The sequence below is a fragment of the Quercus lobata genome, chromosome 4, assembly GCF_001633185.2.
Source record: "Quercus lobata isolate SW786 chromosome 4, ValleyOak3.0 Primary Assembly, whole genome shotgun sequence".
Taxonomy (NCBI): Eukaryota; Viridiplantae; Streptophyta; class Magnoliopsida; order Fagales; family Fagaceae; genus Quercus; species Quercus lobata.
This window is the reverse complement of record NC_044907.1, coordinates 29,860,465-29,887,352: the sequence shown is the minus strand read 5'-3', so window position 1 is coordinate 29,887,352 and position 26,888 is coordinate 29,860,465. Positions and strand designations below refer to the sequence as shown.

At 31.8% G+C, this 26,888-nt stretch overlaps 1 protein-coding gene across 1 annotated transcript; it reads right to left on the bottom strand.

Moving 5' to 3' along the window:
• Window positions 1-9,016: 9,016 nt before the first annotated feature.
• On the bottom strand, window positions 9,017-16,190 carry LOC115985011. Its single transcript, XM_031107987.1, has 2 exons — window positions 13,533-16,190; window positions 9,017-10,369 (listed from the first exon to the last, which is right to left on the bottom strand). The coding sequence occupies exons 1-2, from the start codon at window positions 16,047-16,049 to the stop codon at window positions 9,182-9,184; spliced, it is 3,705 nt and encodes a 1,234-aa protein (XP_030963847.1). The 5' UTR covers window positions 16,050-16,190; the 3' UTR covers window positions 9,017-9,181.
• Window positions 16,191-26,888: the final 10,698 nt, after the last annotated feature.

Sequence of the window (26,888 nt, the reverse complement as noted above, 5' to 3'; positions counted from 1 at the left end):
GGCACGACACTAAAAAAGGTAAGGACCAAATTGACACAATTAAAAAGTTAGGGACTAACTTTGTAATTTACCCAAACAAATATTAGGAATAAAGATTTTAGGGTAATTATACTCCCTCTCTTTGGAGAAATGATAGCTTGACTAATGTGAGTGATTTTGGACTTTGGGTGTATAAAATTGATACATTTTTCTATTTTGTATTGTTTGATGTAAATGCTCTAAAAGAATACAGATTTGCATAGTTTGTTTCCGAACTTCAAACTCCTTTTATATATTTTAATTATATGTGAATTTTAAAAATTTAACTGTTGAATTACATGTTCTTAACATACATATAAAATTTTGATCAAGTCAAATATTATTTACCATTCAATCAATCAAATTGTTTTTTATGCATATCTAAGATTACAAGAACTTGAAATTTAAATATTTTATTAATAACATAACTATTTATCTTTGATATTTTTGAAATTTTGCAAGCATGAAAGATATAATAAGAAAATAAAATCAAACGGTTAGATATTCAAAATTTAGATCCAGTAAAAAGATATAAGAGAGAGAGAGAGAGAGAGAGAGAGAGAGAGAGAGAGAGAGAATAAAATATGGGATTTTAATGTTTGCATGATACAACAATATGTCTATTTTTATTCATTTTGAATTTTGTATTGTCTAATGGAAATGCTCTTTAAAATATTTATTCATATTGAGGGGCACTTTTGTCTCTTTGAGATGACTTCTAAAATTAAAAATGCTCTTCTAGAAATTAGGGGTCTAGAAGGTTCCCTACATTATTTTTTCTTCTTTTCTTTTGATAATTTGATAGTTATAATGGCAAGAGGGAAATTTGAACTTTGAATATTATGGACACATTAGAAGGTATCAAGGCTCTTGGCCACATATTATAATATTCTATGTTTCGGATAGTGACTTTACAATGAACTGTTCAAGCTTTCTTTAAATATAAATTATACTAGCATAAATTATTAAGACTAATGATGGAATTGTATGAAATTTGGTGATTGAAGAATAGCTTATCAAAACTTATGCCAACTACCATGATTTATGTCTTTTTTTCTTATATATATTTATGGGGGAAATTACAATAAACCCACTTGTGATTAGGCTTGTTTCCACTTTACTTACCCGTAGTTTAAAACTTAATACTTTCCCACCTGAGGTAACTTCTGTTAGGGCTCCGTTACCCACCTCTCCCTTTATTGTTGGAAAAACATATTTTTAGGGAAAAACAAACATAACAAAAATAAAAAAGTTAGGTTTTCTGATTGCTTAAGAACTTCCATGAGAACAAAGTGGAGGAATAACTTATCAAGTAAACTACCCAGAAAATCATGTCAACTGTGAAGGGGACTAATAAGATACTCTCCAAATTCCAGAGAGATAGAGAAGCAGATCCACCACTCCGATCTCTGCTGATCTCGCAAATCTGATCTTCGCTGATCCCTAAAATTTGATCTCTATTGATCTCCTAAATTCAATCTCCGCCAATCTCCCAAATCAAATCTTCGGCTCCGATCTTCGCTGATCTCTGTGGTTGTCGATCTATGTCACCAAGCTTGCCCTCCATCGAAGCTGACTTATTCACCTCAGCAACCAAAGCCTTAACCCATAAATCCACTCATGTCTTCCAAGATCGAGTCCTAACTGATACGTTGTTGATGGGGTAATTTGTGGGCTATGAGCAATTTAGATACTTGATGTTTTGGATTTGGTGATTCAAGGTTTTACTACTGTGGTTGGGATCCAGAGTGGGTTTGAAGTTGAAATTAGGGGTGGGTTTGAAGTTGGAAGGTTCCTTCCTCTCCTTTATTGATGGTGTTTGGTTGTGTAGAAAATGACCAAGAATTAAGAGAGGCACAAGCAGCACCTAAGGCTGCCACCATGCCACCAAATCCATGGCTGATCTACCACAATATAAAACCCACGACTGGATTTCTCTTTACCTCACTCTTTAGTTGTTGATTGATTATCTCTATATCACTCTCTTTTGTTAATAATGTTGCTAGTTGTTTTGAGATTATTGGTCCAATTGTAAAAATTTGTTTCAAAATTTTGAGTTGTTATGAGATTGTTGATATTGATATAGATTAAAAGTGATTTCATTGAGCCCTTTGATTGGTGTGCTATTTCTCCACTTTGTTCTCATAGAAGTTCTTAAACAATCAAAAACCCTAATTTTTTGATTTTTGTTATGTTTGTTTTTCCCTACAAATATGTTTTTCCAATGGCAAAGGTAGAGGTGGGTAACGAAGCCCTAATGAAAGTTAACTTCGGTGGGCAAAGTGTTAAGTTTTAAATTATAGGTCGGCAAAGTGAAAACGGGCCTAATCACAAGTAGGTTTCTTGTAATTTCCCCTATATTTATTATGTTATTATAATCAAATTCTGTCAATCTGTCGTAAATTTCAAAATAAGAGTCAAAAGCATATTTTGTACTATCTTCCATTCGTAGTATTAATTTATATAATCTTATCAAATTAACATGAGTGTTAGAGTTTTCCAAGGATCTCTTCTCTCTCTCTCTCTCTCTCTCCATAGTGTATTTCATTATAGATTCAAGAGGCCTCTTATGAATTTAAGGTTTTATTCTTAAAGTAGATATGTTCTATTTGTTGGGACTATCCTATTGTGTCCTATAATATATTTTTAATGGTTTATTTTATTTAAATATTTATTAAGTATGGTCTTATCTAAGAAAATTGAAAACTATTAAAAGTTTACTAAAACAATAAAGGCCAATATTCACATTATAACCAGTGAGTTTGAGTGAATTTGTCATCTTCATCTCTAAAGTGTTTTGTTTTGTTTTTGTTTTTGTTTTTGTTTTTTTTTATTTTTTATTTTTTTATTTTTTTAATTTTTATCATTTTATTATTTCTGACAACTAAGTCCCTTCATCTGTTGTCATCTATAATACTATCAAGTTTAGTAAAACAGTGTTGCATCACATATACGAAGTATTTAATTATTTATAGATAATAATGGACATAATGACCAACTTTTTTTTGAGAAAGTTTCAACTTATAGCGTCTGCTTCTTATGATAATTCTCTACCATTAGATCAAGATACCAATCAATTTTTTGTGTAGGCGGGGATTGAATTTTAGATCTCTTTTACAACTATAAGAGATTTTAGTAGTTGAGCTAATTGGAACTCACAAATGACCAACTTGAGATTAGCATTAAAATTTAATGATTAAAATGCCCAAAAAAGATGAAAATGAAAATTCACCCAATTTGAAGGTTTGATTTTGGATTTTAGCAAAAAAAAAAAAAAGTTTTTTTATTTTTATTTTTTTATTTTATTTTATTTTTTTATAAATTTGTTTACGATTGTTTTTTCTTAAGACTAAACTATATTTCGATTTTTAAAATTTGGTCATTTGATACTCAGATTCTCCCCCCTTTTGGGTGTTCAAATCAAATTAGAAAGAGAAAGAATTTGAAATTATATCATTCCCTTTATAATGATTACTCTTTACCATTAAGTAAAGGCATTGATAATTACAATATTATATTAGGTAAGATTCAACAACACACACGCAATATTTTTATTTATGTTTCAGTGGCAATTTTAATTTGTCCATTATAACAAAATAATTTTGAACCCCGATCTATTTTGGCATATTGTTTCGGTTTATCAATTTTATAATATATATATATATATTTATATATATTTATATCAAAGTATTCATTACATTTTTTTACCATGTAAAATTATCAATTTAAAATCAAATAATGCACATGCTATCAAGATTATCAAAAAAAGAAAAATAATGCACATTCTTAATCTCATAATTACATAACATGGACATTGAGTAAAGTAAACGTAAAAAATTGTTATTATTATTATTTTTTAAAAAGATATGCCATAGGTGAATCAAATAAACAAAAAAGAAAACAAAAATATAAAGGGGGAAAAATAAAAAAATGTCCTATATGAGTAAAATAATGAAAAAAAAGAAAGAAATGACTTTACAAAAAAAATTCTTTGTTTACATACAAGCCGAGATCATCAAATCGACTGAAATTTATAAGGCAAAAATACACCTATGGTCTCTACATTTTGGACCTATTTTCATTTTGGTCTCTAATTTGATTTTGTGTCTACCTCAGTTCCTAAAAACGAAAAATCATGTCTATTTTGGTCTCTGCTACTAACAGAAAAATCATACGTGGCAGACAGATTGCCCTACTTGTTGACATCTTGCTGACATGGCGCTGACGAGACCATTAAAATATTATTAAAAAAATTATTTGGCATTTTTTAATTGCCAAGTTAGATTTAAATAATAAATAAAAAATTAATAAAAAAAGCCAGTTCAGAAAATTAAAAATAAACATTAATCTAATTAAATTAATTTTTTTTTTACTTTTTTTTTTGTAAGAACATTTATTCTTTGGTGAAAATGCACTTTCGGTCCCTACATTTTGGGCCTATTCTCATTTTGGTTCCTAATTTTTCGCACCTACCTTAGTCCTTGAAAATGAAAAATCATGCCTATTTGGTCCCTACCGTCATCTTTGTAATAGAAAATTCATACGTGGCAGTGGTATATTAGATACTAACGTGGCTAATAAAATAATAATAATAAATTTATTTGATTTTTTTAAAATGCTACATCAACTAACGATCATGATGTGTCCCTAGCACATGAAATTCATGTTCTTCCCCAGTAAACAAACTGGCAAACCCAAAAATTTTCTTAAGAAACAAACATACAAAAAACCCAAAAAATTCAGCTTAAAAACAAAATCATAAAACTCAAAGCAACCATTTTCTCAAACCCTAGCAAAATCATCAATCCCAAAGTCCCAAAGTACCAAATCAATCCAAAAATACAACATAACCAACCCAAACAAAAAAAAATCTCAAACCCAGAAAAACCCATCTTAGGCAAGTTGAACTCAACAAATCCAACAAACCCACCTCAAGCAAGTCGAACCCAACAAACCAAGACATTGAAACCCAAAAAAGACCCTGCAATTTGAAACCCACGCCAACAACAAACCCAACTAACGATCACCGATCATACCAACCAACCCTGCAATTCGAAAACCACATGAACAAATTAGACTACCAATCACCACCATTGCCACAGATCAGTCACTATCACTAATGGGCACATCAAGCCACCACAACGCACACCAACAACAAACCCAACCAACGATCCACCCCCACCCACCACCGGACCGACCATCGCTTCACAACCACTACCATCGATCTCAGCCCATCTCTTTCTCTAAACTTAGATCCCAGAGAGAGAGAGAGAGAGAGAGAGAGAGAGAGAGAGAGAGAGAGAGAGAGAGAGAGAGAGAGAGAGAGAGAGAGAGAGAGAGAGAGAGAGAGAGAGAGAGAGAGAGAGAGAGAGAGAGAGAGAGAGAGAGAGAGAGAGAGAGAGAGAGAGCTTCAATCTTTTTTTTTTTTTTTTGGTGAACAGAGAGCTTCAATCTTTAAAACTAAAAAAAGTAAATTTTTTGTTTGTTTTTTATTTTATTTTTTTAATTAAGATTAAAATTGAGGAATTAATTTTTTTTAATTTAAATTTGAGGTGGCATTTAAAAAATGCCAAATAATTTTTTTAATAATATTTTAATAGTCATGTTAGCGTCATGTCAGCAAGCAGGGTACTTCGTCTGCCACGTATGATTTTTTTGCTAGTGGGTTGACGGTAGGGACAAAAATGCATATGATTTTTCGTTTTCAGGGACTGAGGTAAGCGTAAAATCAAATTAGGGACCAAAATGAGAATAAGCTCAAAATGTAGGGACTAAAAGTGTATTTTCACGAATTTATAAATTTGTAATTATTAGTCCTTAAATAGCTATTGTATTTTTTAATGTGAATTTATTAAGAAATATAATGAGTGTTATGATTTTTTATTGATAATAATTATAAAAACTTATGATGTCTACTTCATGAAATTCATTGCTTGATAAAAGTTTATATTAATTTTTTTATATGAACTAAATTAAATAAAAACTAAAAAGAAGTTCAACTGTTAATCAACATGAAGGTTTTTTTTTTTTTTTTTTTTTTGAAGCCTTAATCAACATGAAGGTAATATCCTATAATTATATATCCACCATCTCCCTATGTTTATATTTAAATGGGATATCTAGTTATATTTTATGCTACATTTTTATCATGTTAATTATGAGTAATTTTTTCTTTAACTTGGACTTCCCAAAATGTCTAAGAAAAATTTGATGTAAGAAAATATTTCATTTGATGAAATAGTAGATTTCTATATCCATTGTTACTTTTCTCAAAAAAAAAAAAAAAAAAAAATCCATCGTTACTTTTATTATTTATTTTTTATATTCATACTTAGACTATAAAAAATAAAATTGGCATGAAAAAAAAATTTCCTCTGTCTTTGAAATCTAAAGTTATAGTTTATATTTCCATATTATTTGTTTTTTGAAGAAACATTTTCATTGTCTTTTTTTCCATATATACATACACACAAATACTTGTACTACCAATAATGTATATGAGAATAAATTAATTACCTTCATCATTGTCTCATTATGAGATATAATTATAAAAAATTAAAGATTATATGAAATTTAAGGAAAATAATATTTATTAATCATAAGGTTTTGGATTCTCACCTTTAAAGGACTTATCATTTGAAAAGTTTACTATAATTTTAATAGTGAACAACAATGATAATAACTTGTCAAACAATTGGAAAATGAAAAAATTGGGAAAAAAATGATGGTCAAGTATTGTTTAAGGAAAATATTAATAATTCAACCATGGAAAAGAAATTTCATTTTCTCTCATTTTCTAGTATCTCCATGATAATAGCAACACCTTAAATAAAAACAATTTGTATCAACATAAGATTGGAATCATGGAAGAAAAAAAAGAACTAGACCAAAGATGCATTATTCCTCAAATCAATTATTGTACCTGAAAGTATAAAAACCTCCCACGTCATCATCACACACAATATAAAAATCCAAATCCAAATTGAATCTAAAAACAAGTAAATTTAAAGAGAAAAAAAAAAGTTTCTCAATATCAAAATCTTTTTTTATTACTCCCATTTGAACTTCAGGCCATTATGCTTAGTGGTGGGTCAATCATTAAGCATAAAAATCAAGCAAATTACGGGTCTTGTTCCCTGTAGCATGTAGATCAATATGGTTGCACACTTGCACCACGTCCAAAAATATTAATCTATAGTACAACAATCAAAACACCAAAATTTAAGAACAATAAAAAAATAGTTAATCTTTAACTGCAAAATGTCGTTCAACCTTAGTTATCAAATACAAAAAAAGCAATCTATGAAACACATAACATTAAAGCAAATCAAAGATCAAGGCTATTGAAAAATCAAAATGAGAGAGAGAGAGAGGCAACTTTGATAGTAGATATAAAAAACAAACATGTAGTGACCAAAAAAAATTTCCCATCACAAATACTTAGCTTGTTAGTTTTTAGAGAGATAAAAAAAGAACATAGTTAAATATGAAAATGTGTAGGTGAAGAGAAAAATGTATTCATGATACATAAGTGTTGAGGGAGGGGAAATGTTAGGGAAGAGGAAGATACCTTGAATGTTTTGGTAATTGAAAAATGTATTTATAACTAGCAAGTTGCATAGTTAATATGATGATATATTAAAACGTGATTTATTGAAAGACACTATTGAAGCTTTACTTATCAATAGATCATCTAACGCTCACAAACTGCAAAAAAATGACAATTAGTTCTAATCAAACAAATAAAATGAGCACTTCTAAGAAAATGTAAAACAAAAAATGAAAAAGAATTAAAAAAAGGTAAACTAAAGCAAAGAAGTGTGCAGCGAAATACAATTAAAAAATCTAAACGAAAGCAAATAATAAGCGTACACTGTTAAAAAAAAAAGAGGAAGAAGAAGATAAGTATGGAATGTGTCGTATGGTACAACACCATAGAAAAGGCGAAGCCTTTTCATTCATCTCCATTAGCAAATATCAAACTACCCAGACCCAGTTACCAAGCACTTAAACCCACCAGAATAGAGAAAATTAGAAACTTAAAAAAAGAAAGCCAAGCGACCCAAGAAAGATAGAAGAATTTTGAAAAAAGAAAGACTTTTATTTCACGTGTTCAAGAGACTGTTGAGTTCAAATCAAAGGGAAGGGGACCTGAACAACTCTACTAACCGATTTAGGGAGAGATGAGAGGATAGAGCTAACAACAACTTTGGTTAATTGAGGGAGAATATTTCAGGTAAAAATTTTAATTTTGGAGAGGGTCATGAGATTGTTCTATCTTTTTAGTGTGTACAGGACTAGAGTCTAAATTTATAGACATAGAAAGGAATTCCAACCATTTGAAAGAGAGTCAAACAAAGACAAAGTGCATGGCTATAGAGAGAGATTTTCATGCATTGGCTAAATTTTATTGCTTAATTAATACGTGGACAAGATAATTATTAGTGTAAAATTTTCTTCTAATTTTTTTTTTTCGGATTTTTTTGAAAGAATTCGTAGATTAATATTTTGGCTTTTTTTGAGTTAGTATTTTAGATTTTTGAGCAATACTTGGGCATTCTTTCACTCATAGTTGGGGCCTTCTCTCACTTGGGACCTTAGAGGCTTAGACAATTGCATCAGTAGCATCCTAGGTTGAGTCGGCCCTAGTGTAAATAGTGTCCTTGGTTAAGTAGTGAAGTCTTATATTGGATATTAATGAAAAAAATGATTGATTAATATAGTATAATTAAACTCATATCTATTGAGCTTAATCCTTTTGGATTAAGTGTGTGTATATATATATATATATTATATTATATTATATTAACTATTCAAAAAGTCTTCCCAAATGTTTCTTTACTACCTGTGCAACTCATGATAACATGCTTAACAGCACATGAAATTATGTACTACAATATATAACCAAAGGAAGCACTTATCAAGAACCATATGATACTTTCATAAAAAAAAAAAAAGAGCCATATGATACTTAGTCATTCATGAATAAATACATCATGCATTTGATTACAAATACTAGTTCTCATTGCAAATTTACATTGAAGAAAGAAATGCAAGAACAACAAGAAGGACCACAAAACTGCAAATAAAATCTCAAAACGAAAACTAAAGATTCCAGAAAAGAACCGCAATGCTTTTACAAAATCCTCTTCCAACTTTTCTATCACAGCAAACCCATCCCTGCAGGCATAAACCTTGATTCCATGACCTGAGTCAAGCGTTCCTTCTCTAGTATTGATTTTTTTTTTATAGATTGTATAAGCTGTTTTTGTTTGTTTTTGAGGACCTCCAATTTAGTTGGTAGGTCCTCAATCTTCTTTTGAGAAATATAAAGGTCCCAGTTAGCTTCAAATTCACAATCCATATGAAACTGTGCTTGCGCAAGTCTATATAAATGGTCAAAGGCAAACTGAACATTGAACCCAACATGCTGCGCAAGTTGAAAGTTCTTCCACCAATTGAAAAGTAAATAAGGAGTGATGTCCTTAACCATGGTGTTGCACATGCTTTGTGCAACCCCACCAACAATGTTAAGGACACGCATCTTTGTCCTTGGATTTGAAGTGGAGCTTGCACTAATATCCCCGTATTTGTCAAATAAGGACTCCAGAATATGGGCACAGTTCCGAGAGACCATGTAGTCCCTGACTTCTACAACTTCTGATTCCAATTCCAAAAATGTCATATTCAAAATATCCTCTCTCATAGGATGATTAATTTTCTTTAAAATGGGTATGAATATCTCATCTGAAGTGGAGATTGCACAGATATCCCTGTATTTGACAAATAGTGGCTCTAGAATATGGGCACAGTTCTGAGAGACCATGTAGTCCCTGACTTTTACAAGTTCTGACACCAATCCCAAAAATGTCATTCTCGAAATATCTTTCTTTAACATGGGTATGAATGTCTCATCTGAAGTGGAGCTTGCACAGAAATCCCTGTATTTGACAAATAACGACTCTAGAATATGGGCACAATTCTGAGAGACCATGTAGTTCCTGACTTTTACAAGTTCCAACTCGAATTCCGAAAATTTCAAATTCGAAATATCCTCCTCTCTCATGGGATACTTGAGATTCTTTAAAATCAGTATGAATGTCTCATCTGAATTTACCAAATCTTCAAGAATACTATCCCTATTCCCAGAGTCAGCTTTAGACATTATCTCTCCAACCAAATCTACAATAGCAGCTTCTGCATCTTCGAATTCCCTTTTCTCATCTTCATTAGAAGAGTTAAATATTTCTTTTAAGGTCAAGCCTCTTTTTGATATCTTCTCATCAATATTGTGTCTATCCACTATTCTCAACTCCACATCTCCACGCTTCCCTCTTAGTGAAAGTAACACCTGGTAAAATTAAGCCAAGTCAGTGAATTGGTGTACAGAGACAACATATTAAGGTAAAGCAAGACGATGAAATAAGTAATAGAACTATGCTCGTTGGGGACTAGACTCAAGTGATCGGTTATCTTGTCATACTAATCATCTATGTTTTATTTGTTTTAACCATTCTTTCCAATTTCTTCTTATGGCTCTTGAGTTATCTACATCTTACGCAAGAACGCACCAAAAAGCCCATGGTGCCTGTGTCAAACATGGACAAGCCTAGGGCACAGTTGCCTAAGTATCTGTTGTGAAAAATCTTATTTTGGGATCTATATGTTCTAAAAGCTTTAGTACCCCTTGAAAAATTCTGATTTAGGCCCCAAGCAATTAATGCAATGAAATTAATGAAATTATTGCAGAATTTAACTAGATTTTCCACTCATAAGTAAATATTTTATACAATTTATATTCATCACAAATATCAAATACCGAATCTAAAGTAGTAAACTATCAGCACAAAGATTTTAGTAAAGAAATGGAAAACCAATGAAGAACCTTTTCAATTTTAAAAACCATTTTGGGGATCCAATCATGTTAGAAATCCACTATAAGGAAACAGTCACAACAGTCTTACCATATGGATAGGGAGGCTCTTGCGTGGTTTGAAGATGCTAAATAAGAAGGCCTATTCACCAGTTGGGACTTGGGAGGCTTTTGTTAGGGCATTGCAAATAAGATTTGTAAGTACAGCCTTTGATGATCTAATGGAAGCCCTTACAAGGCTGAGGCAAACTAGCTCTATTGCATCTTTTAATGGGCACTTTGAAGCACTATCAAATAGGATTAAGGGGCTGTCAGAATTGCACAAGTTGTTTTCTCATTGGATTAAAGGATGAGATTAGACTTCTTGTAAGAATGCTAAACCCACTGAATCTTAATGCTGCTTTGGATTAGCAAAAATTCAAGAGGAGTACCTCTTACGTCTTAACTGGTAGGAAAACTTTCAAAAATTCTCAAGATTCAAGTAGGCCCTCCATCTCGGGATAATTTAAGGTTGTACAAGGTTGGACCAACTTAAGCCTAAACTTTTCGTCTGCACGATCACTCCAGCTCAAATGGATGAAAGAAGGAAGAAAGGGCTCTGTTATCATTGTGATGAGAAGTGGTAGACATAAGTAATGGAAGGGCTACAAACTCGCTCAAAACATTTGCAAGGGTTTCACCTTGAGGAAATTATTGATGCATAACTATTAGAGACCGTAGTTACTACTGCAGAGCAAGAGGTAACAGTGAATGCAATTGAAATCAAATTATATGCATTAATTGGAAACCCATCTTCAAGTACCAAGAGAATGTTGGAAAAGATTAAAGGCCAGTGGGCTATTATCCTCATTGACATTGGTAGCACTCATAACTTCCTAGAGTCATCAATCTTGGAAGCATTGAGGCTGTCGGTAACATCCAAGAAAGGGCTTGAAGTTAAGTTGGCTAACATGGTTGTGATCATGATAAAGGGAGCTTGTGCTGATGTTTAAGTCATAATGCAAGGCCATTTATTCATGGTTGAATTGAATTTGCCTCCATTAGAAGGATGTGCGGTAGTGTGAGGCAAACAATGACTTAGCACTCTTGGCAGTATCCAATGGGACTTTGAGCAATTGACCATGAAGTTCCTGCATATAGGAAACCAGGTTCTATTACAAGGTCTGAAATCCCCCCAATTCCCCTCAACATGATGGAGATAAGTTCTTTAAGTCTTTAACAAGGAAGGCAATTGTGTTGCAGATTATTGTGATGGGTGCAAGCAGGTCAGAAACAACAGTTGGAAGATATTAATAGGCTGTTGGATGAAATTGCCAAGTCTTTGACACTCCTTTAGGGCTGCCACTGTCTAGGGGACATAAGCATTAAATCACCTTGAAGAATGGCACTCAACCCATCTGTGAGAAGCCTTATAGGTACAATTACTATCAATAAACTGAAATAGAAAAGATAGATATGGAATTGCTAGATGCAGGGTCCATTTGAGCTAGTTAGAGGCTCAAAGCCCATTTTATTTGATAAATTCAATAGGTACAGTGGGAGTGGTGTGATTTGAACACTGGGCATCTTCATTGGAAACACTAAGATGTGCCAATTAGGCTATAAGGCTCTTGGCAAGCCCATTTTCCCTTCTTCTACATTTAGTAGCAACTTGGCAATAACTTGAAAGGGATTACGTTGCAAAATGTTCTCCTACTCTACAAGGCAGAGTGTACCTTTGTCCTAATTCATCATTCAAAACTAATTTTGGCTCATCATATTAGTTACCTTAAGTCCTTGCACAAAGCCAAGCAGGATTTCTATTGTAAAGGGATGAGAATCAAGCTCAAGATGTATATCAAGGAATGTAAGGTCTATCAAAATTCAAAATTGAAACCTTAGCCCTTGATGGACTTAAGTCAAAGCACAAATTTTAACAAAAACCTAGTTTGAACTCACATGTCTATGTATCATCTGATATGTATGATTAATACGATATAATATAATTCATATGATACACATTCATGTGTCATACGATTCATGAACATGATCAATATGTACCTACGATATGGTACTTTTTTCATTCGATATAATACTTATCGCACGATATGTATTGTAGATTATACTATACTCACAACTATGCCCACTACACTAAAACATCACTAGCAATTATTTATTATTCTTTAACGAAATCATTAGTTGTTTCCATAAATACTTAATAATTTTGAGTTAATTGGTGAGGGATGAAACAAGAAGGGTATGTTAAAGTAGGTCTTATGTTCATATCTACTATTTAAAAAATTGATTTTTTTTTTTTTTTTTTTTGCTTTATTCATCCTTGGCCTTGCCCAAATCTTTAATGGACCTTTTTGCATACTTCAAAGGTAGACCTTAATTTCAAAACACACACTCTTTCAAAATCAATCTTCTCAAATGAATTTTCTAAAAATTATTAGATTGGTAAACAATATTATACTTTCATCATTCATTATCAAAACATCAGAAGTCGCACCCAAGGGTAATTTATACACTAACCAATGAATGGTATGAATCTGCACGTTATTTGCATTTTATATCCAAGTTAATAAAAAAATATTAATAAAAAAAATGAAACTTATTGAAGGAAAAATGAATTCATATAAGATAGTGAATTTGTACATACCTCATCAATCACACAATTGATATGTGCCACATAGTTGCTGCATCCTGCACAGTGATAAACACTTTCCCGTGGGTCTCTACTGTTTTCACAAGCATCACAATAGTACTCACCTGAATAATCTTCCACAAAATAATCTACAAGGTGAAGGGGATCGATATGACATTTATGCTTAATGGTACTCGGCAGTGGAACACACAAGAGATGGACATTGAAGTCACACTTTACACATCGCAAATACGAGACATCGGAATAGCAAGTGTTGCAAACTTCACACTGAGGGTCATCATACACTTTCTCGAAGAAAGTAAGGAGATGCTGGTGACCTTCATACTTTATTGGAGGCTTTAATGAAGCGCAATTAGCATCCAACTTAAAGCAGCATTCTTCACAACGATAGGAAAAACCAAAGCAACTCTTGCGATTACAAGCATCACATGTAAATTTTTTTCTAGGAAGAGTTTTTCTTGATACGCTAATTAGACTATCATTATCATGCGGTTGAAAAGGATGTTGCCCTTCTTCTACAGGTTCAATACAATCTTGATGGATGAAGAATTTGCATCTAGTGCATTCATATGATGGACCGCAAACGTGTTTCTCACATACACCACAGCAAACTTCAATCTCCTTATCATCACGGATTGAGAAATGCTTGTACCCTAAATATTTCACTTTCCCCTTTTTATCCAAGAATTTTAAAATTGAGACTGTGCACAACAACTTTTCATCAAAAAACAAAGTGAGAGTGTGCTCTGGGTGAAAAGGATGTTCAATCTGTTGTGGGGCTTCAGCACATGATCTGTGGAGATAGAAATGACATTGGATACAACCGAATATTTCACCAGAGATGACTTGGTTGCATCCATCGCAGGAAACTGCATGATCATTACTTTCCTTGTTACAGAGGATCAACGGGTGATGATGGTAGCAACCTAGAATGTAGTTTTGGCCATCAAAATTTCTAGTGAACATTAGGGCACATTCAACATCAAGGAAAAAGTGGCATCTATTACAACAGTATGCAAACTGGGAGTGACTTTTTTTACAGGCTCTGCACGTAAATTTAGTACTCTCCTGCCGTAGAGATAGAGGGCATGGGTGGAAGAAATGCTGAATCTCATGGGGCAGTTGAAGACATAATTCGTGGATTAAGAGCTTGCATTTCAAGCAAGCAAAGGATTTTTCAAAGCAAGGTTCACCGCAAGCAGAGCAACTAGGATAATCATTATTCATAAAGAAATAACTAGTAGAATCATTAACCTTATTTTCAACGATCGTCAGTGGATGCTTATGGAAGGAATTTTGACTGATTGTATTTGTTCCCAGGAGCTCTAGACAGGACTCATGCAGGAAGAGCTTGCACAGGAAGCAAACGTAGGTAGGCCCGAAGCAATATTTACGGCATAAAGTACAACAAACAAAGCCGGGGACATTTCTACCATAGTAAACGATTTCCAATGGATGGTTGTGAAAGTGGTTTTGAATGTGCTTGTAGTGTCTATAATGTCCGATGAGATCTAGATCGCGTGATTCATGGAGATAGAAAGCACAATCAGAGCATTCGTAGGATTGAAATGGTCTCGATGAGAGTTGTTCCCGGCGCGCATAGCAGTTAGCAGTACCATCGGTTAGAATCCTGGGAAGATAAATCTCTTTAAGGTTGATGAGCATACGGGCGCATAAATAATCAATCTTAAAATCGCACAAGTCACAGCGGAAGGTTAAGGCTTGGCATATAAGGTTGCAGAAATCGCAGCGTTCCCTCTCTTTCCTATTGCTTAGCATAAGAGGATGATCTGAATGCAAGGAAAGATTGATTTCCGTCCGATACATGGCACATGATGCGTGAAGGAAGAAATAACATGGCTTGCAACAATAGGTGGCACCGTCGCACACTTTTCTGCACGCTGCACAGTACTTGCTATCCCAAGCTTTTATACAATCATCATGTATCAACCAATGCTCGTGGCTGACATGTTGAATGGGCTTGACGCCAGAGTTCATAAGCATTCGAGCACAGTCAAGATCGATCTTGAAATTACAATCCTCCTCACAACGTAAGCTCCGTCCTCGATGACTGTAACATCTAGTATGACAGAAATCGCAAAAAAATGATGGTTCAGTGTCAGTATCACTAACCTGTAGCTTTAGCTTGTGGTCGTGAATTGGTAACCGAATCCCTGATTCGAGTGCACATTCAACATCCATTTTGAAATAACAGTCGGTGCAACGGTAGCTGAAGCCCCGCCAACGCTTTTGACACACATCGCAATAGAAAGCCCCATCACCTGCAATACGGTGCAGCTTTAGAGAGTGAAATGGATGGAGCGAGTGTTCGATCTTATCCTCCAACTTGGCACATTCTTCATGAAGATAATACCGACAATCTTTGCAAGAATAGACGACGCCAGAGAGATGACCCAAACATGCTGCGCAACGTGCATTAAATCCATAGGACTTCTTTTTCTTTAGTCGTAAACGATGCTTATGGCTAAAGTGTTGGATCTCATCCTCCATCTCTCTTTCTGTTTTTAGTTTTTTCTCTTTTTCGATGCTTAAGGCAGAAGTGAGCTTCTACAGTTCACTTTCCCTCTTTACCCATTACCCACGGCTTATTTGAAGACAGGATTGAAGGAATCTCACTAAAAGGCTAGGATTTAAAAGAAAGATAATAAGAAATGAAGGGACTGGAATAAAGTCTATAAACCACCTCATTTTAAAATGAAAAAATTGAAGGCTTACCACAACCTATTTAAAGTACTCTTAACTCTATTCAGCAGTAAAAAAGTACTTTTAACTTCACTTTTCTTCAATTAAGGACTCTAAGCTTTAAGATTATTCTATCAATTTTCCTGAATTTTATTTAAAAAATATTTTTTGAAAATAGTTTCTAATAATTGATTTAATTTTTTAATTTAAAAAATTTGAAATAAAAAAAATTTTACACTCAAAATTTTGTGGAAAGACCTTAATTAAATGAACTTGAAACTTAGAAAATTTAATTGAACAAAAGTAAATTTAGAAGACTTAAACAAATTTTGGTTCATTTTTTAAAAAAATTTTGGGTCTAGTTAACAAGTATTCTTAAGGCATTTATTAATGAATTATTTTAGAAAAATTTTGATGTCACTTTTATAGAAAATTGAAAACATTATCTAAAAATTAGTTGTTGTTTTTTCGTAAAAACTTTTTAAAAATAATTTATTAACAAATATCTCTAAGGTATCTAATAATAAAATCCATTTTCTTAATAGCTAAAACGAGTGAGTATTATATAGGTGCTCGGGCACTGGGATGGAACCAACCAAGACAAAGAAGGGAAAAAAGTCACTTTGCGCAATTTTTACTTTTATTTTTGTCTGTGTATATAAAAAATATCTTATAAACTGTAAATTTTTTTTTTAATTTTTTTAAAGGATATAAAATAAAGAAAATGAGATGATGTCTTAAAAATTTGTCACATATTTTTATTAAATTTTTTGCGCATTAAAATTTATCACATATTTTTATATTATATAATAAACAGTATTCCTGCAACTGTTTCAATAAATTGATGAAAGTTAAAAGATTGGTGGTCCATTGCTTTTGGAAAGATCTAGAATGTTATTTACTTATTTTCCCTTCCCTATCTTTAATAGATATTTTGCACAAGTTTGTTACATAAACACTTTCAAAATTAATAATGTTTATTCAAATAGATATAGTCAAGCCATATGCTAACACTACTAATCTTCTCCTTCTGCTTTTTTGTTATTGTTTTTTTCCTAAGTAAATGAGAAAGCAAAAGGTCCAGGGGTCCAGACCATCTGAAAGAGCAAAACACAGCCCACCACATTTAGGGCCAAAAATTGGATTGCCTAAGGACAAAACATGCTCCCCATACAAAGCAATAAGAGTCTAGCAAATCTTGCTTTCATTACTAATCGTTCCAAAGTCGTTACAATTATAATCTAATCTATTTTGAGGGATTTTTCAATATCTAATTTGGTTGTATTACTATGTAATCTCCATTATACAACTTGAAAAATTGTTTATCATATCCCATTTACATCAAGTGCAAGCCATATCATTGGCATTTCTCCTAATCCATTTAAAACTACAACTATCAAAAGCACTACTTAAGTACTTGATATCTTCTAGCATTATGATGATCTCCAAAGGCTGATTTTCAGCTTCTTTCACAAGGCCATTGATACATTCTTTGTAGTCTCCTTCCATTACTATCTTCTTTCTTTGCATTTCTTGAGTTAGTTGCTGTTGCACTTCTAAGCTTATAGCAAAAGTTTCTGTAGTATCAGGGGGAGCGTGGAGCAATTCGCTTGACACAAGCTTTAATAAGTTTTTCCTTTCAATCACAACGTATAACTGCAACACCAGCTTTCTTAATGCCACTGGCCCACAACAGCAAGTACGAAAATTTTATTTAATAAAACATGTGGAGATTTTTTCCATTGCTCACCCATCTCTTTGACTTTACCTTGCTTCCGTTTCCCTTTTTATGTTGGTATGCTCTTCCAAGCCTTTACTTGGTTCATTTTATCTGTAATACTTAAACGATCACTTTATCATTTTACTCCAAACTATACTTAACAGAAAGAAAGCTTAAAGAAGCCTATTTCTTTCATTGTATTCAAGCAGAGGCCGGCTAGGTGAATGAGGCGGTCGCTTAAGGCCCCCAAGTAAAAAAAGCACACAAATCAATATATGGACTAAGAGAGATTTCATGTGAGAAAGTATGAAGTTCTGCTAAATAAACATTCTATGCAATGAGAATTAAAATATTTTCAAGTGGCACATCAAAGATAAGAACAAATTAAATATTGACTTTTTGTTTCATTTGGTTCAATGTTTCATAACTTTTCATCCCTCACACATACATACAAAACATTTTGCATTTTAATTCAGCATTTTCACCTCTTGCATTTTTACCCTTTATATATACCTATTCATAGCCATTCGTGTCATCCCATATCAAATACACACAGACCAAAAACGATGTCTTTTACCTTCAATATTTCAACGACACCTACCTAGCTCTAACATTAATTGTTGTTTTATCTAATCCTAACACATATGAGTTGGCTACAACCAAAGTAGGGAGCCTTGCATTTTATATTGAGTAACAATGACAATTACGATTTTGATGTTAAAATCGGACGTTGTGTATTTATGAGTTTTGTAAATTATGTTATTGACTGTGGGTGTTTGGGATGTGTATTTTGTTTTATAATTAAGTAGAAAGAGAAAGACATATTCTATATAAACTTTTATTCTATAATATTCCTTCAAAGTTGTTTTTTTTTAATCAATATTTCTTATTGCTTCAATTGAATAATTATAATGGATATGTGTGTGCAATTTATAATTGTTACTTTTTATGATGAACTCATTACCAACAAAGTTCTATAACAATTATGCTATAATACATATACAACATTCTCTAAAACCATTTTACATAAAACTTTACAATATTATCTATGCATCTCACGGGTAATTTACTAGTAATTGCTCAATGGTTTGGTTTTGATATTTTATAAAAAAATATTGAGTGGAGTTGTTATTATTATTATTATTATTGTTGTTGTTGTTGTTGTTGTTGTTATCTATGTGAGTTTTTTATATATTAATTTATCACTAATGAATGACATTTTTCAAGAGTGTGTGTGTATACCGGCATGTGTGTGCATGTGAGCAAAGTTTACCCCTAAAACTCAAATCTTGGTTTCATCACTATTCGCAACAAAATTTAAGATGATTTTTTATGAACTTTTTGATTTTATACATTAAAGGGGAAATTGTTGCAATATTTAGTATATGGAATTAATCCTAGATGATCCTCAAGATTAAAAAAGAAAATGTCAAATTTCTTTTGACATATAATTGCGCGCATTAATTGTAATGTATTAATAAAACAATTATTTGTGTCTTTTCATTTGTTGATGGTATGTTAATACTAAATGGAAGCTAGTTTGGAATTTCTTGAATTTTTTTTTGTTCATACTCTGCCTCCCTTTGATTGTAATATTGTCTTAGCTCATGACAATATGTTTCCTATGTTTTTCCCTTTTAAGATGTGAAGATCAACAAATTCAAAAAACTTCGTGTTCTTTGAACTCCTTGATTTTCGTAGCAAAATCAAATTGAAGCCAATTCACAGTAAACTCATGGAGATTTGCACTCTTCCCTTTGCTTTGAATTACATTCTTTTCACAACAACATCGAATTTTATAACAAGTATTTCAAATTTATATTGTCATAAACATTTTTATCCTTCCATAATTAGATATTTTGTGCATGTTTGTTACATCAACATTTTGTCTTAACTTCTAAATTATATTCTTCTAAATTATATGAGTGATGCTATAGTCACAAATTATTTTACAACATTTTTACAAAAATGTTGATGCATTCAACCTCTTATTAGTTTTCATCTAGGTCCACCATTAATATTACTTTTTCATTTATCAATAATCACTCATCATATCAGCAGTTTGTAAATTTTTTTATAAAATAATTTGTATATTTAGCATTATTCAAATTACATTATGATTATTATCAAACTCCTCCTCTTCAATCCTGAAGGATGTCTTCTTACTTTAATTATTAGTGGAAGTTCCCTTTTTGATATTTTAGAACGACTTTTGACAAAAGGGAGGTCGGTTTTAGTAATATAAGAGCAGGCCCCCTTTATTCCCCTTTGAAAAGCCATGAGGAATCCGCGTATTGATTGGTCTTTTTTATATCCAGACTAGGGCCACTGCCACTTAATAAAGATTATCAATCCGGGCAGTGGTCAGCAGTGCCATTGCCGTGCACAGGGGGTTCGAATTTGTTATATCATTCCCATTCCCACGAAAGAATTTTGCACGTGCGATAATGCTTTTTTTTTTTGTTTTTTAATCTCATAATTTTTTATTAATTCCAATTTGAGGTTTATATATTTTCTCACTAATACTACGTATTTAAAGCTATTGATACAGTCAAGAGTGTCATGAGACTAATTTCAAAAAATGAACACCGAATATAGTATTGAAATTATATATATGCTTGTTTGTAGACTTGTTTGTTTTTTAAAACTAGTCTCATGACACTTCTAGCTGTATAATTAGTTTTAAATGTGCAATATTAGTGACAAAACGTATAAACTTTAAATTGAAATAAATGAAAAATTATGAGAATTAAAAAAAAAAAACCTCATTTCCGCATGCAATGGGTTAGTATTCCATAATCATCATCCATTTTATCTATTGTTTGTAACTTGATTGCCAATGGTTTTCATTTTGGAAAAATTAGTACAATTAGAAATATATATTTTTTAGAACATTAGTCAAATTAAATTTTTTTTTAAGATTTGATATTTATTTATTTTATTGTTAAGTGAGTGGTTGCTTCCTGCTTTCCAAAATTTAAATTTGACTTTTCCTACTTCCCAAAATTTAAATTCACTCGTAGTTCTCACAATCAACATGGACTAACATTTTGAGAGGATTGAAATAATGGTATAGTTCATCTTGCCATTTACACTCTTATTAATTTTTTTTTTAGTGGGGTTTATCTTTAAGAGTTCATCTTAAATTTTGTTAAATAGTAATATTAGAACACATTATTTTTTAAAATACTCTTAAATTTTGATGGTGCAGGATGTGTACTCACTTTAATTAGTGGAAGTTCCCTTTTGATTTTTTAGAACGACTTTCGACAGAAGGGGGGTAATTTAGTCATATAAAGGCGGCCCTCTTTATTCCCCTTGGAAAAGCCATGAGGAATCTGCGTATTGATTGATTTTTATCTCCATACTAGGGCCACTAGCACTACCACTTAATAAAGATAAGATGATCAATCCAGGCAGTGATTAGCAGTGCCATTGGCCCATTGCCCTGCACAGGGGGTTAGAATTTGTTAGATCATTCCCATGTAGCACCTAGTTTATCAACTTCAACACTTCATCACTTAATAAAACATCATACATTTCATCTCCTATTCTAATTAATATACAACCTGTTAAAATAATACTAGACTCATCAAACAGAGCATGCAATTAGGCTTTTTTTTGTTTAGTGTCATAATCTTTTTCATTCAACCCAATTTGAGCTTTACACATTTTTCCACTAATATTACATATTTATAACTATTAATACAGCTAAGAGTGTCATGAGTCTAACTTCAAAAAATAAGCACTGAAATAATATTGACACTCTTAGTTATATTAGTAGTTCTAAATGAGTAATATTAGTGAGAAAACATGTAAACCTCAAATTAGAGTGAATGAAAAATTATGACACTAAACCAAAAAAAAAAATCCATTTTATCTGTTGCTACAACTTGATTGTCAATTGTTTCATTTTGGAAAAATTAGTACAATTACAAATTAATTTTTTAGAACATCAGTCATATTAAATGTTGTTTTTAAAGGTCAGAAATTTATTTATTTTATTGTAAGGCGTGTGGTTGTTTCCTCCTTCCCGAGATTTAAAATTGACATTTCCTTCAATTTTTGAAAGTTTACCTTTTTCCTTGACTACATTTGTTTTGGGAGCTTGTAGCTTTGTTGTCAAAAATTAACTCATAATTCTCACAATTAACATGGAATAAAATTTTAAGAGGATTGAAATAATGGTGTAGTTCATCTTGCCATTTACACTCTTGTACAAATTCTTTTTTCTTTTTTTTTTTTTTTATAAAAAAAAAAAAATTCTAGTGGGGTTTTTCTTTTAAAGTTCATCTTAAATTTTGTTAAATAGTAACGTAGAACAGATAGCATATGCCTTTCTAGAGCAGCAGCGGCACCGAGAATCACAACGCAAGATCAAAGGGGGGTGCCAGTAGAGGCCATTGGGGCGACAATGTCGAAATTACATGAAATTTGGCAAGTCAAAGGGAAACGACATTCTGATTCAAACTCAATAATAAGTGTCGCCTAAATTTAGGCAAATTACTTCATAAGGCTCCAAAAACAGTGTTTTTGCTATTTATAGTAATATTTGTTTTCCCTTAATAACTTTTAGTTTAAAAGTTAGAATAAAGTCAGGTTTATTTTTGGGACGTCTCTTAGAGATAGTATTTTCAATTTTCGCAATTATCTTAATTTTGTTATTTTTGGCAAAAATCACTATTTTGCCACCTAATTACGTGATTATCATGTATTATGGTTTTTGAGCGTTTTCATAGCTGCCCTATGGTTTCTTTGACTATTTAAATACATTGTAGCCTTTAGGGCAATTCAGTTTTTTAGATTTATAAAATATAGACTTTGCCTATTTCTCTCTGGTGGATTCCAGAACCCTATCATCTTGTGGATTCAAGAGACCCCTCATGGATTCGTGGCTTTCATTCAAAAGCTAACGAATTTAGTTTCTTTTTCCCTTCAGAAAGCAACGTGTTTGTTTTCGTGTAGCTTATGCGACATCAAATAATAACATTATAACACCTTTTTGAAAATAATCTTATTCTTAAAGAAAAACAAAAATGAAACTTGCATGTTTACTACAAATCATTTAAGTCTTCTAACTTTACCTCTTTTTTTTTTTTTTTTGTTTGGTTCAATTCATGGTTCTAAGTTTAAAGTTTATTCAATTAAAGTCTCTTTGTTAGCTTTAGTTAATTCTTTTAAAGAATGTTTTTAGAAAATATTTTTTGATAATTAATTGGATTTTTTTTTAATTTGAAAATTTTGAAAGATAAAATATAAATTTAGACACTTAATCGCAACATTTAACAAAATTTGATGGAGATGCCTTAATTGAATGAACTTGAAACTTAGAAGACTTAATTGAATAAAAATAAAGTTAGAAGATTGATTTTTTTTTTTTTGGTTAAACTTAAAGGGTGCTATTTGAATTTTTGAAAATATTTTTTTTAATAAAAATTTTGGGTCTATAGTTAACGGAAGTTCTTAGGGCATTTGTTTATAAACTATTTAAAGAAAATTTTAGTACATTTTTATGAGAAATAAAAAGGCATGTCAAAGAATCAATTGTTTTTCTTTCCATAAAAAAATTTCCTAAAATGATTTATTAACAAATGTCTTTAGCCAGGAATGACAATTTGGCCTCCCCCCTCTCCGCTTCATCTTGGGCGGGTTTTCCTTGCCTCACATAGTTGGTAAGGTGGGGTGGGAATTTGTTTAGACATTTTAGCCCCAAGCCTCCTTGCATTGTATTGATAAGAGCTATAATTATAAATTTTTCATACCTTAAATCCCTACTATTTAAACAAACAAATCAATACTAGTTTATTTAAATGCATGGATATTAAGATTTTATATATATGATATTTTCTTGTTAAACACTTGGATACAAGCTTAATTAAATGCATGGATATTCCTCTAAAGATATTTTTTATTGCTCATTACTTGAAGATCCCATCCTTTAGCCCTCCCCCTCCCCGCCATTGCCATCCCTCCAATTCAGTTGTTAGATCATCAATCTTCATTTGCTTATCATAAATGGTGTTGTCAGTTTTATATTCACTCAGAATACGAATGAGTCATTGTGCAAATCTATAAATATTTTCCAATTTATGGTCTAATCGTTCTGTGTGTTTGAAGGACAATTTAAGTAGATCACTCCCCGTCGTAACATCTATCACTATGTTTATATAATTTTTGCTTTAATTGGTCCTTTTTTTTTTTTTTTCATATTAAACAGTATTTAATACTATTATTTGTGTACAGGGTGCAGGATGCCTAGTTTCATAATTAGTGGAAGTTCCCTTTTGCACGTGTTGTTCAGCAAACATTATGACTTAACTTTATCCTACAAAAGTTTATAATTTTGTCAAAAGTTAAAGATACACCAATGGCACTGCTGACTAAATTAGCTTTCTTTTGTCAAAAGTTTTGATCATTAACACTCACTTTTGACAAAAGAGAACTCACTTTTGACAAAAGAGAGCTAATTTAGTCAGCAGTGCCATTGGTGTATCTTTTTTTTATGGCTAATGAGGAATCTGCATATTTTATCTCCACAATATTATATTACTAGGGCCACTTTGTAAAGATGATCAATCCGGGCAGTGATCAGCAGTGCCATTGCCTTGCACAGGGGGTTAGAATTTGTTACTATTATGGTTTGGTTTAGTAGTGATTCATTCTTTTAGTATATTTTCGCTTTGATTTTGGAAATGCACAAATGGAGTTTGTGAAACATCGGTAAGAAAGTTTTGAAGTGATGCTAAACTATTCTATTTTATCGACTAAATTAAAATTAAGTACTATTTCAATTTTTTTCTGTTCATGTTCTAAATTTCTAATTGTATTTTATGGTATAAACAGGTAGATTGAAATCCCATGTTGTGATGCAAAGGATTTCTCAAATAAACTTTTCACAATAAAGTGAGTAAATAAAATTAGTTTAACCATAAAGAGACTGTCTGTAAAATTAGTTTTACCTAATACAATATCTTTGAGAGTTGCAGATTCTATTAACTGACCTATACAGAAGACGACCAATTGGATGACTCAAACCCAAAGGTCCATCAAATAAAACAATGATGGCCCACCAATTATATTAAGATGCAACAAAGCTTCAATTGTTTGGAGACGGTAGTTGTAATGTTAGGAATCAGAGATATCCATTGCCAAGTGTTTGGTTTTAAGACTTTAGGAACTAATGTATTAGAATTTCAATATGTATTATGTTGGCAAACCATGATCAAAACATAGAGTCTAATTTTAGACTTACTCAAAGTGTGATTTAATGTAAAATTGGAATTGAGTGATTGCAAGATTTATTGGACAAAATCTGCAAAGTTCGATCGATCGAAAATTAGACTCGATTGATCAAAACTTGTGCAGATTCAATTTTCTGCAAAAATTCCAATTCAGCCCAAGCATATATGACGTGTAGGGTTCAGTGTTTTACTTCAAGTATAAAAGGAAAAACCCTAACTACATGTTAGAAATCTTTGAAGAGTTGTGTGTTGAATCTTCTGTGAGATTTGAGAGGTGTTTACCTTCATACACAGACAGAGTTGTCAAGATCAAGATTTGCTTTAAGAACTTGATGATCTCTTCAGTTGTTGCATGAAAAACTTTAAAAAGAAGATTTGAAACCTTTGAGTGGAGTCTCAAAGTCGGTGGACTTGGAGCTGTCACATGGTCGTAGTAGTAAGTTTTCTACGCGAGGTAGCAATAGGATTTTAGTGGTCTAAGTTCTATTGTAAAAACTTCAATTCTTTCATAGTAAATCTGATTTTACCTTGAGGATAGTTAGGTTAAATCCTCCCCAGGTTTTTTACCAGTTAGGTTTTCCTAGGTCATTATATTGTGGTGTATTTTATATTTCCGCATTATGTGCATGATATGATATTATTGTATTAACCTAGAACTGAATAATTTATCTAAGTAATCACTTGGCTAAATAACTAGGTTAAACAACTTGTGTTAAGGGGTCTAAAAACGTACACCAAGAACTAAAACTAAAGTCAAAATCTTTATAAGTTTCACATTATACATTTGCTGAAGGATATTTTAGGAGGCAAATTCCACGTGGGTTACAATTGGGGGAAAATTGAAGAAAATGGCTTCATTTTCACCTTCAATTTTCAATTCGAATTTGCCAAATAGGAAATTTTAGTTTAGATAGGCCCAACATAATTAATAGAGGAAAAAAATGGTTAAACCCACCATTCAAAAGCACAAACCTATAGGATAACATTCAGGAAAAATGATGAAAAATGGTTACCTGAGATTTGGGGGCAGATGTGGTGAAGATTGGCGAAGAGGAGCAAAGTTTTTTTTTTTTTGAGAGAGAGTTTTTATTTATTATTTATTATTTATTATTTATTATTTATTATTATTATTATTATTACTTATACCCTCACCCATTCTACCGGCAAATGGTAACCCACTTAAATTATTTAAATGATCAAGATTAAAAGTATTAGGATGCATGGTTCAGATTTAGGTAGGTACCGCACCCCCTAAAAAATGGGGTACAATAGAATGACCCACAAAATTGATGTTGATATTGAGATGACAATAAATAATGAGCACTAAGAAAATTATCTTTTCTTATGTCTGAAAAAGAGATGGAGGGTATTTATGTTTTATTTTGGCAACTAACTTGCCGTTTAGAAAATATAAAGATATGCGTAGTGCCTAAATTTAAGGGACATGAATGAGAAGTTATAATAAAAAAATTGTGAGATATATTAGGGAGTAAGGGGAAATGTAAATTCAAAAAAGAAAAAAAGAAAAAGAAAAAAAAAACAGGTAAATCTTAAAAAAAAGAAGAAAAAAAGAAGAAGGAAAATCGCTAACTTAGTGGGAAGTTAGAGGCTGTGTAATTGCTAATTTAGTGATTTTTGAATTTGCACATTTATTGTGGTTAAGGGATGAGTGTGGTAGTTTTTTTT